Source organism: Hemitrygon akajei, chromosome 2 (genome assembly GCF_048418815.1).
Source record: "Hemitrygon akajei chromosome 2, sHemAka1.3, whole genome shotgun sequence".
Taxonomy (NCBI): domain Eukaryota; kingdom Metazoa; phylum Chordata; class Chondrichthyes; order Myliobatiformes; family Dasyatidae; genus Hemitrygon; species Hemitrygon akajei.
Window position 1 is genome coordinate 164,897,957 of NC_133125.1, and position 15,698 is coordinate 164,913,654.

At 47.4% G+C, this 15,698-nt stretch overlaps 1 protein-coding gene across 2 annotated transcripts in view; it reads left to right on the top strand.

The window, feature by feature from the left end:
• vars1 (valyl-tRNA synthetase 1) overlaps positions 1-15,698 on the top strand; it is a 91,655-nt gene that overhangs the window by 16,879 nt on the left and 59,078 nt on the right. For both annotated transcript variants that reach the window (XM_073031616.1, XM_073031615.1), the window contains exons 4-10: positions 1,228-1,372; positions 3,951-4,144; positions 4,326-4,410; positions 7,251-7,351; positions 9,767-9,891; positions 12,938-13,102; positions 14,015-14,096. In XM_073031616.1, the coding sequence (XP_072887717.1) occupies positions 1,228-1,372; positions 3,951-4,144; positions 4,326-4,410; positions 7,251-7,351; positions 9,767-9,891; positions 12,938-13,102; positions 14,015-14,096 (897 nt within the window). The remainder of the gene's footprint in view (positions 1-1,227; positions 1,373-3,950; positions 4,145-4,325; positions 4,411-7,250; positions 7,352-9,766; positions 9,892-12,937; positions 13,103-14,014; positions 14,097-15,698) is intronic.

A 15,698-nucleotide genomic window follows, 5' to 3' on the forward strand; every position in this document is an offset into this window, starting at 1 on the left:
CAATGAAAAACTTACCAGCAGAAGCATCACAGGCGTTCAGCATCAGAGACACAACATTCACAGGAAAAGCACAAATTAAACATATTACACAAAATTACACAAGGCATGCTGTCTTCTCGCTATTACCATTGTGTAGAAAGTATAGGAGCCGTAGGTCCCACACCACCAGGTTCAGAAACAGTTACTTACCTTCAACCATCAAGCTTGTGAATCAGCGTGAATAACTTCACTCACCTCAACTTTGAGCTGATTCTACAACCTGCAGACTCACTTTCAGTCCTGACGAAGGGTCTCGCCTCAAAACGTCGACAGTGCTTCTCCCTATAGATGCTGCCTGGCTTGCTGTGTTCCACCAGCATTTTGTGTGTGTTTCTTCAGTTTCCAGCATCTGCACATTTCCTCGTGTTGACTCACTTTCAGGAGCTCTTTAAGCTCCTGTTCTCAGTATTATTTTTTTATTTGTGCAATTTGTCTACTTTGGCACTTTGGTTGTTTGTCAGTCTTTTGTTCATGAATGGTTTTCCCATAATTTCTATTGTATTTTATTTTCCTATGAATGAATCTCACAAAGTAGTGTATGGTAACATATTTATACTTTGATAATAAATTTTTACATTGCTGTGAATAATTTGGCTTCTATTCTGCTGTTATGAGACTCTTGAACGATGTTCTTGTATAATAGCGATGAACTCTTGATCTCTTCCTGTCGTTGCCGTTGTACTTTCTGTGTTGATTTCACACACGATGCTGCAGGAACTCAGCAGGTCAAGCAGCATCTATGGAGGGAAATAAAAGAGTCAAAGTTTCGGACCAAGATGCTTCATCAGGGTCCCTGCCTGAAACGTTGACTGTTTACTTCCCCTCCACAGACGCTTCTCGATTTGCTGAGTTCCTGCAGCATTTTGTGCGTGCGTCGCTTAAGATTTCTGCAGAATCTCTCGTGACCTCATTGGTACGCCTGCTGCAGGCATTTTTCCCCGTGACACCCAGTTCTGCAATCTGTTAGTGCCTTTTCTTTTGTGCCAGCTGGGTGTACTTCTTTTGTTGGAATGATCTGCATGTTTGGTATGCAAAGCAAAGGCCAATTGCCAAAACCTTACCATTGGGTATGAAGGCTGTGCTCTTGCAAAGTTTGCAGCAACACTATGCAGGGCATGTGCTTAATTTATTGTGTTGATTATCGTGTTGTCACTTCGTGTTCATGCTGTCCTGTGCTTTCCCCCACAGGTCTTCGAGCCTGATTTCAGGAAACCTTATGTGAATGTGAATCGCTGGTTCCTGACCTGTGTCAACCAGCCCGAGTTCAAGAGAGCCCTGGCCGAAGTGAAGCTGTGTGAGAAGACTACATCTGTGACCAGAGAGAAATGTGCAGGTGAGAACTTTGGGGGGAGTGGGCGAGGGATGGAGGAGTATTCAATGGGTGGTAGTGTCCACCAGAAAGAGGAGGATTGTGACTGCTCCGGAGAAACCAGTTTGGGGGCATAAGCAAAAGAAGTAGAAGAATGCCATTCACTCCATGAAGGCTGCTCTGCCTGATTTATTATCCCTCTCAACCCTGTTCTCCTACCTTCTCTCTGTAACTTTGGATGCCTTTACCAATTGAGGACATCAATTTAGCAATTATGCAATCCTTTTGTATTCTAGTCCTCTGGAAATGAATGCTAACATTACGTTTGCCTCCCTCACCACGGACACAAACAGCAAGCCAACCTTCAGGATTCCTGCATGAGGTCTCCCAAGCCCCTTAGTATCTCCAATTTCTGGCCGTTCAGAGAAATCTCTATACCTTTATTCTTTCTACCAAAGTGCATGACCGCACACTTCGCGACGCTATATTCCATCTGCCAGTTCTTTGCTCGTTCTCCTAATGTGTCTGTCCTTCTGCAGACTCTGTGGTTTCTGAACACTCCCTGTCCCTCCACCTATCTTTGTATCATAAAGTCTGTGCTGACCATCAACACCCCTGTTTACACTAATCCCACCACCTCATTAATTCCACCATATTAGTATTTATTTAATATTGATGCATGTATGAAGATACAGTGAGAAGCTTGTCTTGCATTCTGTTCATACAGAACAAACCATTACACTGTGCATTGAGGTGGAATAAAGAAAGAAATAACTTGGCAGAATAAAGCACAGATGGAAAGTGTGCATGGAGCTGGTCAGGTTCGAACCCAGGACCACTTGCTATGAAGAGCGGATGGGAATACCACAACACCACTGGCACAGACTGATGGAAGAGGGGAGCAGACAGAATGTCTGGGGTGGGTGGAGTGTTTGATTATGCTGGTTGTTTTGCTGAGGCAGTGAGAAGTGTAGTCAGAGTCCGTGGAGGGGAGGCTGGTTCCTGTGAGGTGCTGAGCTGTGTCCATGACTCTCTGCAGTTTCTTGTGGTCACAGGCAGAGCAGTTGCCGTACCAAACAGTGATGTATCCAGACAGAATGCTTTCAATGGTGCATCGATAACAATTGGTATGAGCCGATGGAGACATACTGAGTTTCTATCACTCACCTACACACGAGGGGGAAACTTACATCAGGCAATTAACCTACCATCTTGCACTTCTGTGGGATGGTGGAGAGAAGGTGTAAACTCCACACACAGACATGCACCAGATGTTGGGATTGAGCCTGAATCTCTGGCACTCTGTGCACCTCTCGAGAAAAAGCTCAGAAAGCCACTCTTCAGGAGAAGTAGGGTGGATGTTCAGTGGTCTCTCCCTGCTAAGACTGCAAAAATCCCAAAGCAAGGCGATGAGTTTCATTGGGTGGTGAGTTGGGTAAGTAGACCAGGACAGAATTGGCTGAAGGGATCAAATGGCCTCTTTCTCCTTCTCATTCTTGATGGTAGTGCCTACCACAGGGGTGGCAAATGTTTTCGAGAACATGTGCCCACATTGGCGATAATCTTCTAAAAAATATTCTCCCACATTCCATGGCAATTTTGAGCAGAGATTATCATTGATGAGTGAATCACTTAAAATAATTGGACCATTAGACCAGAATTAGGCTTTTTGCCCCATTGAGTGTCAGCTCTGCCATTTCGTCATGGCCGATCCATTCTTCCTCTCAGACCCAATCTCCTGCCTCTCCCTGTATCCCTTCAAGCCCTGACCAATCAAGAATTTATCAACCTCTACCTTAAATATACATAAAGACTTGGTCTCCACTTTTGCCTGTGGCAATGAATTCTACAGATTCACCACTTGCTGGCTAAAGAAATTCTTCCTCATCTCAGTTCTAACAGGACATTCCTCTATTCTGAGGTTGTCCCCTCTGGTGTTAGATAATCCCACCATAAGAAGCATCCTCTCCACATCCACTCTATCAAGGCCTTTTACCATTCGATAGGTTTCAACGAGGTCAACCCTCGCTCTTCTGAATTCCAGTGAATACATGTTGTATATAACACAAGAAATGTCAGCATGCTGACCAGACAATCCTTTTGCTACTGCCCTGTATATTTCGTTTGCTGATGGTGGTGCATTCAGATAATGTTATGAAAAATAAATATTCTTGGTGGTGCTAAACTACGTACAATATTTACTGTGATCGTCACTGAATGTCCAGTGTTTACTTACAACTGGCAGAAGAAAAAATACAAGCAGAGAGAAGACGAATGCCAACTGGCCCAGCTGTTTACTGGCTATGTACAGGGTCTGCAAGATGTCTGACCTCGTCATCCAACATCTCACGCTCTCACAACCATCTTCTGGTGCTTCCTGTGAAAACATCTCACTGCTCTCGGGTTGTAAAAACTCATTTGTTTCTTTGTTTGGCAGTAAAGATAATCATTATGTCTCTTTTTATTATGGGTGGGGTTTAAAAAGTCAAGGGGCAGCACTGCATACTGTATGACCACAACATTTTTTGCGTGCGCCACCTCGGGCGTGCATGCCATATGTTTGCCACCCCTGGTTTAAAGTTTTCGTCTGTCTGCGGCACAGGTCAGGGACGGCCAGCCGGTGTGAAGCAGAGCACGGGTGTCCCAGAGCCGGGTACGCCAGCAGAGCAGGCAGAAGGGAAACCGGTGCAGAAGACGGCCGCGCAGCTGAAGAAGGAGGAGCTGAAGCGGGAGAAGATGGAGAGGTTCCTGCAGAAACAGGAGAAGCTGAAGGAGCAGCAGCTGAGGCAACCCGAGGTGGGGAGGTAGTGGGTGCAAGGGGTTGGGGTGGAGGAGGGTGGGTAAATAGGTGCTGGTCAGGCAACACTTGTATAGGGGGAGTAAGTTAATGTTTCAGGTCACAGACTCTGTGATAGAATGTTCTCCCCAGATTATCAATCCCATGCTGACTTTTATTTTGATCTATGTATTTTCCCAGAAAAAGGCCAAGGGAGACAAGAAAGAAAAGAAGGATCTTGGAGTGACCACATATGACATTGCAACTCCTGCAGGAGAGAAGAAAGGTGAGGGTGGGGGGGGGGGGCAGGGTTACCAGCGGCCTGAGTTCAATTTGTTTGTATCCTTACCTTGTCTTTGTATCCCTGCTGTGCAAAGGGGTGGCATGCTCTTCCAAGACTTTTCTCACCTGGGTTGACTATCACTGCCTGCACGTTGTCTTAACCTTTGCCTTGTCACGACGTCCATAGCAGCAGCTGTGCCCGCTGTGTCACAAGAGCCATTGTTATTCCATGGTCGCTGTTCGTTTAGAAGGGCACACAGCCTGTACGTAGCGGTGGTGTGAACGCAGGCACGTGCACAGACAGGCGCGCATGCAGACAGGCACGTACACAGACAGACACACGGACAGGCGCGCATGCAGACACTGAAGCACCTACACAGACACTCAGACGGTGTAATCCTCTGTCAGACTTTCACACAGCCTCGAGAGCACCTCTGCTTTACCAAAGGTGCTCAGTAGTTCCTGCAGGGGTGAGAATTGGTTCGGGACCATCAGATGAGGAGCAGAATTAGGCCATCGAGTCTGCTGCGCCATTTGAACACGGCTGATGTATTTTCCTTCTCCAAAGGAGGTTCACGACAATGATCCTGGGAGTGAAGGTGTTAATGTATCGTTGGTACTGGAGATATAAGAATGAGGGGATCTCAGTGAAGCTTAGCAAATACCGAGCAGACTCGATCGAGTGGGTATGGAGAGGATGTTTCCTATGCTGGGGGGGTGGGGGTGGTGGCGATTAGGAGCAGAGGGCACAGCGTCAGAGTAAACTTTAGAACAGAGCCGAGTAGGAATTTCTTCAGCCAGAGGGTAGTGAATTTGTAAAATTTATTGCCTCAGAATGCTGTGGAGGTCAAGACATTGGATATATATACAGTGTCTACGAAAAGTAATCAACCCTCCTTGGAAGTTTTTGTGTTTTTTTTGTTTTACAACATTGAATCACAGTGGATTTAATTTGGCTTTTTTTGAGGCTGATCAACAGGAAAAGACTCTCGTGTCATAGTGGAAACATCTCTACATAGTGATCTAAATTCATTACAAATATAAAACACAAAATAATTTGTTTCATAAGCATTCACCTTCTTGAAGTCAGTATTTAGTAGATGTACCTTTGGCAGCAATTACAGCCTTGAGTCTGTGTGGATAGGTCTCTATCAGCCTTGCACATCTGGACACTGCAAATTTTTCCCCATTCTTCTTTACAAAACTGCTCAAGCTCTGTCAGATTGCTTAGGCACCGTGAATAAGTAGCCCTTTTCAAGTCCAGCCACAAATCTTCATTTGGATTGAGATCTGGACTCTGACTTGGCCACTCCAGGGCATTAACTTTGTTGTTTATAAGACATTCCTGTGTAGCCTTGGTTTTATGCTTGGGGTCATTGTTTTGCTGGAAAGCAATATTTCTCCTAAGTCCCAGTTCTCTTGCAGACTGCATTAGGTTTTCCTCCAGGATTTCCCTGTATTTTGCTGCATCCATTTTACCCTCTACCCCACAGCATGATGCAGCCATCACCATGTTTCACGATAGAGATGGTGTGTTTTTGATGATGTGCGGTGTTTGGCTAATGCCAAACATAGTGTTTAGTCCAATGTCCAAAACACTCAATTTTGGTTTCATCAGACCATAGAACCTTCTTCCAGCTGACTTCAGAGTCCCTGACGTGCCTTCTGGCAAATTCTAGCTGAGATTTCATGTGAGTTTTTTTTGAACTGTGGCTTTCTCTTTGCCCCTCTCCCATAAAGTTGTGACTGGTGAAGCACCCAGGCAACAGTTGTATGTGTAGTCTCTCCCATCTCAGCCATTGAAGCTTGTAACTCCTCCAGAGTTGTCATAGGTCTCTCTTAGTGGCCTCCCTCACTAGTTCCCTTCTTGCTAGGTCACTCAGTTTTTGAGGACTGCCTGCATTAATCAGATTTACAGCTGTGCCATATTCTTTCCATTTCTTGATTATTGACGTAACTGTGCTTCAAGGGATAGTCAGTGACTTGGACATTTTCTTGTGTCCATCTCCTGACTTGTGCTTTTCAATCAGTTTTTCGTGGAGTTGCTTGGTGTGTTCTTTTGTCTTCATGGTGTAGTTTTTGCCAGGATACTGACTCACCAGCAGTTGGTCCTTCCAGATATAGGTGTATTTTTACTACCGTCAATTGTATCACCTTGACTGCACACAGGTCTCCAAAAACAGACCTCCATTTAACTAATTATATGATCTCTAAAAGCTGTCGGCGATTTGGTGTGTCATATTACAGGGGTGGGATGAATATTTATGCAATCAATTATTTTGTGTTTTATATTTGTAATTAATTTAGATCACTTTGTAGATATGTTTTTACTTTGACATGAAAGAGTCTTTTTCTGTTGAACAGTGTCAAAAAAGCCAAATTAAATTGACTGTGATTCAATGTTATAAAGAATAAAACATGAAAACTTCCAAGGGGATTGAATACGTCTTGTATTTGCTGTATAAGGCGGAGGTTGAGAGGTTCTGATTAGTAAGGATGGCAACGATTACGGGGAAAAGCAGAAAGTGGAGTTAAGAGGGGTAATGAGTCAGCCATGGTGGAGCCAATTTGATGGGCTGACTGGCCTAATTCTGCTCCTGTGTCTTAAGGTCCCTCAACCTCATTTTCCTGCCTTCTTCCCGTCATCTTTGACACCCTTGCTGAACAGGACCCTTTCAACGTCCACAATGAGCTTTTGCAGTATTTGTTCGGCTTTGTTTTTCCGCAGTCGCTGCCTGACTTGCTGAGTGTTTCTGACTGATTGTCAGTGCTTGTAGTATCTCTCGCTGAGGATGCTGGAGTGTGCGGTACTTAACCTAATGAGCTTCTCTCTCTGGGCCACAGATGTGACCTGCCCAATGCCGGATTCCTATAGCCCGCAGTATGTCGAAGCAGCCTGGTACTCCTGGTGGGAGAAGCAAGGGTTCTTCAAGCCTGAGTATGGGGTAAGTTTGGGTGAGTGGGTGGTCAGTATTAACACTGTAGGCCACACAGCGTAGAAGTTGTATTGACATATCTGTATCGGGCTCTGAACTGAGGTACGACACAGCAGATTCCAGCTGGGAAATCCATTAAACAGCAGCAGAAACAGTGAATTTTGCGCTTCGATCTGGGCTTCCGATCGGACTTTACGCTTCGATCTGGGCTTCCGATTGGGCTTTGTATTTCCATCTGGGCTTCTGATTGGATGTTGGGCTTTGATTTTTCAGTATCAACACAGGACTCTTCCCCTAATCTCCCCATCAGTGCCAGCTAGCCACAACCAACTGGGTCACCCCCCCCCCCCCCAGCCATTATTGAACAATACGTATGATAATTTAGTGTCATGGAGGAAAAGATGAGAAGTCTTGACCCGAAAAGTCGACTGTCCTTTTCCTTCCACAGATGCTGCCTGACCCACTGAGTTCCTCCAGTGTTTGGGTTGTTGTTCCAGTTGGGTCAAATGGCCCTGCTCTCAAATGATGAACTTTACTGATATGACAACATTTCATAGAATACAACGTGAGGCCCTCTGTTAGCTGGGATCAAGCACCCTAGCCAACTACCTGATGGGAGCCAGGGCAGTATGATATGGCGAGCAATCTATTGCCCAGGTAGTAGGCTTCCCCTCTCCGTGCAGCTAATGAATCCGGAGGCATGACGGAGACCGATACAGCATCGTAGGAGTTGCCTTACAGCGTAAGACTACCTTGGGGACTCCAGCTGCGGATCATTCCTTGGGGTTTGTATTCGAAACCTTCCTTGTGAGTCAGTAAGGCTGCAAGGAGTGGATGTTTGAGATTAGGTTCCTTCTCCTAGATGAGCCGTCAACCGCAGCTGATGAGTCCCATCTGCCCAAACTGACAGGTTTTGGGACTTCACCCTTTCTGCTGTCGGTAGAAACAGTTTGGGCAGGTGGAGCCCGTCAGCATTGGACAGCCAGGAGAAGGAAATCTCTGACTTTTAACCTCCGCTGCCTTGTGGCCAAACCCACCCATGGGAGAGGCTTCGGGAGTAAACCCCGAGGAAGAAATCTGGAGTCAGGGTCCCTAAGGCAGTTTGATGTTGTTTACAACTTCACTCTGGCAACCTCTGCGACGACACTGGTGCCAAGCTGTATCGGTGCTTGCCCTTTCCTTGGGCAACATCAGTGACGTGGAGAGGGGGAACCCGCTGCATGGGCAACAGCCAGTTCTTCAAATCTTCCCACCCCAGCTTGCACCCTGGAGAGGACACAGTCCACCAGAGGCACAAACCCATGTTCCACTGGGGTCGACGGCTGCTTAGCTAAGCCACACATGAAGGCCAGGAGCTGGACTTGGTTGTCAGAGGCTATTTGAGATGCATGCCATTGGGAGCATTCAATAGGTAGTGGGAGTTTATCCCTACAACCTCCTTCAGCTATTGCAACCTTAAGGAAGCAAATACATCGCTTAATTAATAGCCAAGGAACACTAATCTGGAATGCTCCCATTGGAGGAAAATCCAATTTCCAAAGGTGTGTTTTTTATGGAGTGTAAATCAGACTCTCGGAGATGGAACAATAAAGACAGTGCCTGGAAAGGATCAATAATGTTTCTTGGGGCTGTTTTATCATCTTTGACAGACAGACAGGCAAACATACTTTATTGATCCTGAGGGAAATTGGGTTTCGTTACAGCCGCACCAACCGAGAATAGTGAAGAAATATAGCAGTATAAAACCATATATAATTAAATAATAAGTTAATCATGCCAAATGGAAATAAGTCCAGGAGCAGACTATTGGCTCAGGGTGTCTGACACTCCGAGGGAGGAGTTGTAAAGTTTGATGGCCACAGGCAGGAATGACTTCCTATGACGCTCAGTGTTGCGTCTCGGTGGAATGAGTCTCTGGCTGAATGTACTCCTGTGCCTAACCAGTACATTATGGAGTGGATGGGAGACATTGTCCAAGATGGCATGCAACTTGGACAGCATCCTCTTTTCCGACACCACCGTCAGAGAGTCCAGTTCCTCCCCCACAACATCACTGGCCTTACGAATGAGTTTGTTGATTCTGTTGGTGTCTGCTACCCTCAGCACGACACTCTTAGAGATTGGGGCGTTACGGATTTCGGAGTTCAATTCTGACGCAGTCTGTAAGGAGTGTGTGTGTTCTCCCTGTGAAATACCTGAGTTTCCTTGTTGTGCTCAGGTTTATCCCACGGTGGAAAGATATGCCGGTTGCTAGCTTAATTGGTCACTGTGAATTGCCCAGTGGTTAGGCTAGTGTTAAATAGATGGGTTGCTGGGTGGTGTGGCTCGTTGAGCTGGAAGGGGCTGTTCTCTAAACAAGTATTTGATGGAAACGGTTTTTGGGTTCAGAAGCTGTAAAGCATGTTTCCTTTTTGGTCCCTGCAGCGCAATATCTCCGAACCCAACCAGAGGGGCCTGTTCATGATCTGCATTCCTCCGCCGAACGTGACCGGCTCCCTCCATCTGGGCCACGCCCTGACCAACGCCATCCAGGACTCGCTCACCCGCTGGTAATGAGAACATAGGGGCCAGGAGCAGGAGTCAGCCACCTGGCCTGTTCCACCATTCAATACGATCGTGGCTAATCTGGCCGTGGACTCGACTCCACCTACCTGTCTCTTCCCCATAACCTTATCCCTCGTCTATCTAACATTGTCTTAAGCAGATGTAATGAGGAGCCTCTACTGTTCCCCTGGGCAAAGAATCTCTCAAATTTACTACTCTGTGGGGAAAAAGCAGTTCTTCCTCATCTCCACCTTAAATCTACTCCGCCGAATCTTAAAACTATGTCCCCTAGTTCTAGTTTCATCTACCAGTGTAAACAACTTCCTTGCTTTTATCTTATCTGTCTATTTCATAATTTTATAAGCTTCTGTAAGATCACTCTCGTTTGTTTGTGAATTCCAGCAAGTGATGCAATCTCTCATAGGCTAACCCGCTCACCTCCGGAATCAACCTGTCGAGCCTGCTCTGGAACGCTTCCAAAACTAGTCCATCTTTCCTCAAGTAAGGAGACCAAACCTGCACACAGTACTCCAGGTGCAGCCTCACCAGTTCCCTGTACAGTTGCAGCATAACCTCCCTGCACTTAAATTTAATCTCTCCAGCAACGCAGGCCCACATTCCATTGGGCTTCCTGATAAATTGTTGTACCTGAAAATCAATCTTTTGCGATTCATACACAAACACTCCCAAGTTCCCCTGCACAACAACACACTGCAGTCTTTCACTATTTAAACAACAATCTGATCTTCTGTCAAAAATGAGAAAATCTGTAGATGCTGGAAACAAAATGCTGGAGGAACTCAGCAGGTCAGGCAGCATCTATGGAAAAGAGTACAGTCGACGTTTTGGGCTGTGACCATTCAGTAGGACTAGTCTTGGTCCAAAACGTTGACTGTACTTTTTTCCATGGATGCTGCCTGGCCTGCTGAGCTCCTCCAGCATTTTGAGCGTGTCACTTTGAGCTTATCTATTTTTCCTTACAAACTGGATGACTTCGTATTTACCAACATCATACTCCGTCTCCCAGACCTTCGCTCTCTCACTTGACCTATCCATATCACTCTGCAGACTCTGTACTCTGCACAGTTTTCCTTTCCACTCAATTTAGTATCATCAGCAAACTGAGATACACTATACTCAGTCCCCTCTTCCAGACTGTTAATGTGTATCATAATTGTTAATTTAATGCCCCACTGTGATCCAGTCTTGCCTCTTCCGCCCCTGCCTGTTGCTGTCCAGCTAGGAAGTGCCTGGGATTACTCTGGTTTTCCGGGGAAGGAACTGGGCTGGTTGATGGGCGCGTGATGGGCTGGGATTGGAGCCCAGTCACTTTGAGTTAAAGTCCAGACTGACTGATGGTTAAAGACCAGTCTGGGGTCAATAGTGGGTCTTGCTCAAACCTGGATCTTCTGCAGTGAACTGAGGGCTGTGATGCTGTGGTATTCGACACTTCCAGCAGTCGCTCTGACTCTCCTCTCCTCCCTCCTTTAACAGCCTCACCTTCCCTTGGAAGCTTATTCACTCTGACTGGCACCACCTCCAGTTTGCCTTGCTGGGTCACTCTAGTCTCTGCCTCCTGAACACCCCCTTTCCTATTCCACCTCCTCCCCCCACAGTATTCTTTTACTCTCCCTGCTCTCTGCCACCATCACCTATTCTCCCCTCTCTCTGCTGTCAGGGTCTGAAGACTGCCCTGATATTGGGGCCCTGGGACTGGGGTAAATCACTTCAACAACCGTAACTACCTTCCTTTATGTGACTGCAAGTGATGTTCATTGTCTGTAAAGCATTTAGCCAAAGCTGAACGCAAAATAACCGGCCAGTAGCTACAGGAACTATTTGTCAGCTTACCATGCAGTCAGTCTGGCAATAGATTAGATTAGATTATGAGGACACTCAGTCCTCATTTATTGTCATTTAGAAATGCATACATGCATTAAGAAATGATACAATGTTCCTCCAGAGTGATATCACAAAAAAAAGAACAAACCAAAGACTCACACTGACAAAACCACATAATTATAACATATAGTTACAGCAGTGCAAAGCAATACCATAATTCGATAAACGCAGACCATGGGCCCGGTTTAAAAAGTCTCAAGTCCCGATCGACTCCAATCGTCCCGATATCAGGCAGCAAACGGGAAAAACTCTCCCTGCCATAAACTTCCAGGCACTGACAATGCCTTGGATGCACCTGATGACAGCAGACTCTGAGTCCATCCGAAAACTTCAAGCCTCCAACCAGCCCCTCCGATACAGCCTCCCGAGCGCCATCCTCTGCCGAGTGCCTTCGACCGCGTCCCGGCCGCCGAAACAAGCAAAGCCGAGGCCTCGGAGGCCTTCTCCTCCGGAGATTCCGGACCGCACAGTAGCAGCGGCAGCGAAGTGGGCATTTCAGAAGTTTCTCCAGATGTTCCTCCACGCTCTCACGTCTGTCTCCATCAAATCAGAATTGTGCACAGATCCCTACTTAACACGAAACAGATATCAATCTCCAGAGAGGCTGCGCGCGCTGCGTCGCACTGCCATTTTCTCCTCCCCTTCAGTCCCAATGCTAACCCACACACTGGGGGATGTTTACAGTAATCAATTGACCCCTCATCACTGGCACTGTAAATCGATTGTACTGGCTGTTCCGTGACAGTTCCGCCCCACTGCCCCGCTCATCTTGGGATACACGAGGAGACCCGAGCACCTTTTGGACGGGGGAGGGGGAGTGGGTGGTGGAACGCACGTGGTCACAGGAAGCGTGTGCAAACTTCACACGTGGACAGTGTTGGGAAATCAGGATTGAATCCAGGTCTCTGGTGTAGTGAGGCGGTGACTCTACTTACTGGGTCACTTTGCCACCCAGCTGATGTTCTGACAGTCCTGAGTGAGGGAGCCTCTCGGGTGGAGAATTCTGAAGGATGACCACCCTCCGGGCGACAGATCTCTTCCCTCTGTTTTGAGTGGCGTTGATTCATTTGTGACCAGGAGGAAGTGCCTGGTTGGTCTGCTGAAGGGTCTGGTATGCCAGGACATGACGGTGTTTCTGTCCCCGACCAGGCACCGGATGCGGGGAGAGACAACGCTGTGGAACCCCGGCTGTGACCACGCCGGCATCGCTACCCAGGTGGTGGTGGAGAAGCGGCTGTGGCGGGAGTCACGGAAGACCCGGCACGACCTGGGGCGCCAGCGGTTCGTGGAGGAGGTGTGGAAATGGAAGCACGAGTAAGTGTGAATTGATTCTCACTCCTGCTACGTCTCCGGGTGTCGGACGGAAGTCTCCCTGCACCTGTCTTAAGATTTGACAGGTGCTGACTATCCAGAGCAACACACACAAAACGCTGGAGGATCTCAACAGGCCAGGCAGCGTCTGAGACCTTTCATCAGGCCTGGAAAGGGAGTGGGGGCAACATCCAGAAGAAGGAGGTGGGGAGAGGGTAAAGGTGATGGCTGAGACCAGGAGAGGGGGGTGTTGAGTGTCTGGTGGAGGGGGTTTGAAGTGAAAAGCTGGGAGGGAAGCTGTAAGGGCTAAGGAATGAATCTCGTAGGAGAGGAGAATGAGCCATGGAAGGAAGGGAAGGTGGAGGGGCACCAGAGGGAGGTGATAGGCAGTGGAGAAGAAGAAAAGCGGTAAGAGGAGCCAGTATGGGAATGAGAGAGAGGGAAGGGGGAAGGGTGTGGAAATTACTAGAAGTTAGAGAAGTCGATGTTTATGCCGTCAGGTTGGAGGCGACTCAGATGGAATATGAGGGGTTACTCTTCCAAGCTGAGAGTGAACTGATGTAGTATAGGAGACAATCAGTAACAGGAAAGAAAGCACAGACCTGCACAGTGGAAAACATTGCTTTGCATGCCCTCCGTACAGATCATTTCATCACATCAGTGCACTGAGGGAGTGCAAGGGAAAACAATGACAGAATGCAGAATAAAGTGTAACAGTTACAGAGAAAGAGCAGTGCAGACAGACAGCAAGGCACAAGGTAGATTAAGAGCCCACCTGATTGTACCACATCTCCGTTCTATAATTTTATAACTGAGTTAGCTGGGGAAGTCCCATGAGGTGTGTTTGTATTGAGTGATGGCCGTTACACAGTGACTGACACTTTCTGTTCTCTCGTCGTTCCCCTTTCCCTGCAGGAAGGGTGACCGCATTTACCACCAGTTGCGGAAGCTGGGATCGTCCATGGACTGGGACCGTGCCTGCTTCACCATGGACCCGGTAAGAATCGAGCGCCGGGAAAGGTGGGCTGTTTGTGCCGAGGGGCACAGAGGCAGTGCTGTTCCTGGCTTCCCAAAGCTGGAGAGACAGTGCCCTGGGCAGAGAATTCAGCGAGCAGTGAACGGTGTTGCAACCTGTGTGGAAAATTGGCAGGTCAGGAGGTCCAGTGCTGCCATGTGCCCCAAATGCCGAAAAGATTTTATCTAGGATTAGGTATTCTCCTATAAATTGTAATACGATCATTATTATTGAATGGATAGAGAAACCATGAAAAAGTTTGTTTTGAATGCCATCATTTCAAACAGCCAGCGAAACCTCTTCAAAGAGTGTGCCCAAATTGGTGATAATCTTCTCTGAGTATTGTATGGTATTTCTGAGCAAATGTGATCAATGATTAATGAATTAGTAGCAATAATTATGGACTTTTTTGAGGGACAAAAGGATGATTCCTGTTGTTTATTTACCTGTATTCATTGTTTAACTTTTTAAAAAAAGAGTATAACAGAGGCAGGTTTACACTCCCCATGCACACACCCCACCTATTCTCGTGCACCCACATGCGCCCCCTCTACACAAATGCGCACTCCCTTCACATAAACACGATCTCTCCTCACATGCACACACGCCTCCCTCCCAAGCACACACCCTGAGCATTTACAGTGGCCTATTAACTGACCCTCCTGCAGGTCTCTGCGAGGTGGGAGGAAACCAGAGCACCTGGGAAAACCAGGCAGTGACAGTGAGAACATACAAACTCTGGACAAACAGCGTCTGAGGTTGGGATCAAAACTGGTGATAGACAGTGTCCGAGGTTGGGATTGAAACCGGTGATAGACAGTGGCCGAGGTTGGGATCGAAACCGGTCATAGACAGCGTCTGAGGTTGGGATCAAAACTGGTGATAGACAGTGTCCGAGGCTGGGATTGAAACCGGTCATAGACAGTGTCTGAGGTTGGGATAGAAACCGGTGATAGACAGTGTCTTGAGGTTGGGATGGAAACTGGTGATAGACAGTGTCTGAGGTTGGGATTGAAACCGGTGATAGACAGTGGCCGAGGTTGGGATAGAAACCGGTGATAGACAGTGTCTTGAGGTTGGGATGGAAACTGGTGATAGACAGTGTCTGAGGTTGGGATTGAAACCGGTGATAGACAGTGTCCGAGGTTGGGATTGAAACCGGTGATAGACAGTGTCTGAGGTTGGGATGGAAACTGGTGATAGACAGTGTCTGAGGTTGGGATTGAAACCGGTGATAGACAGTGGCCGAGGTTGGGATTGAAACCGGTGATAGACAGTGTCCGAGGTTGGGATTGAAACTGGTGATAGACAGTGGCCGAGGTTGGGATTGAAACCGGTGATAGACAGTGGCCGAGGTTGGGATTGAAACCGGTGATAGACAGTGTCCGAGGTTGGGATTGAAACTGGTGATAGACAGTGGCCGAGGTTGGGATTGAAACCGGTGATAGACAGTGTCCGAGGTTGGGATTGAAACTGGTGACAGACAGTGTCTGAGGTTGGGATTGAAACCGGTGATAGACAGTGGCCGAGGTTGGGATTGAAACCCGTGATAGACAGTGTCTGAGGTTGGGATTGAAACCGGTG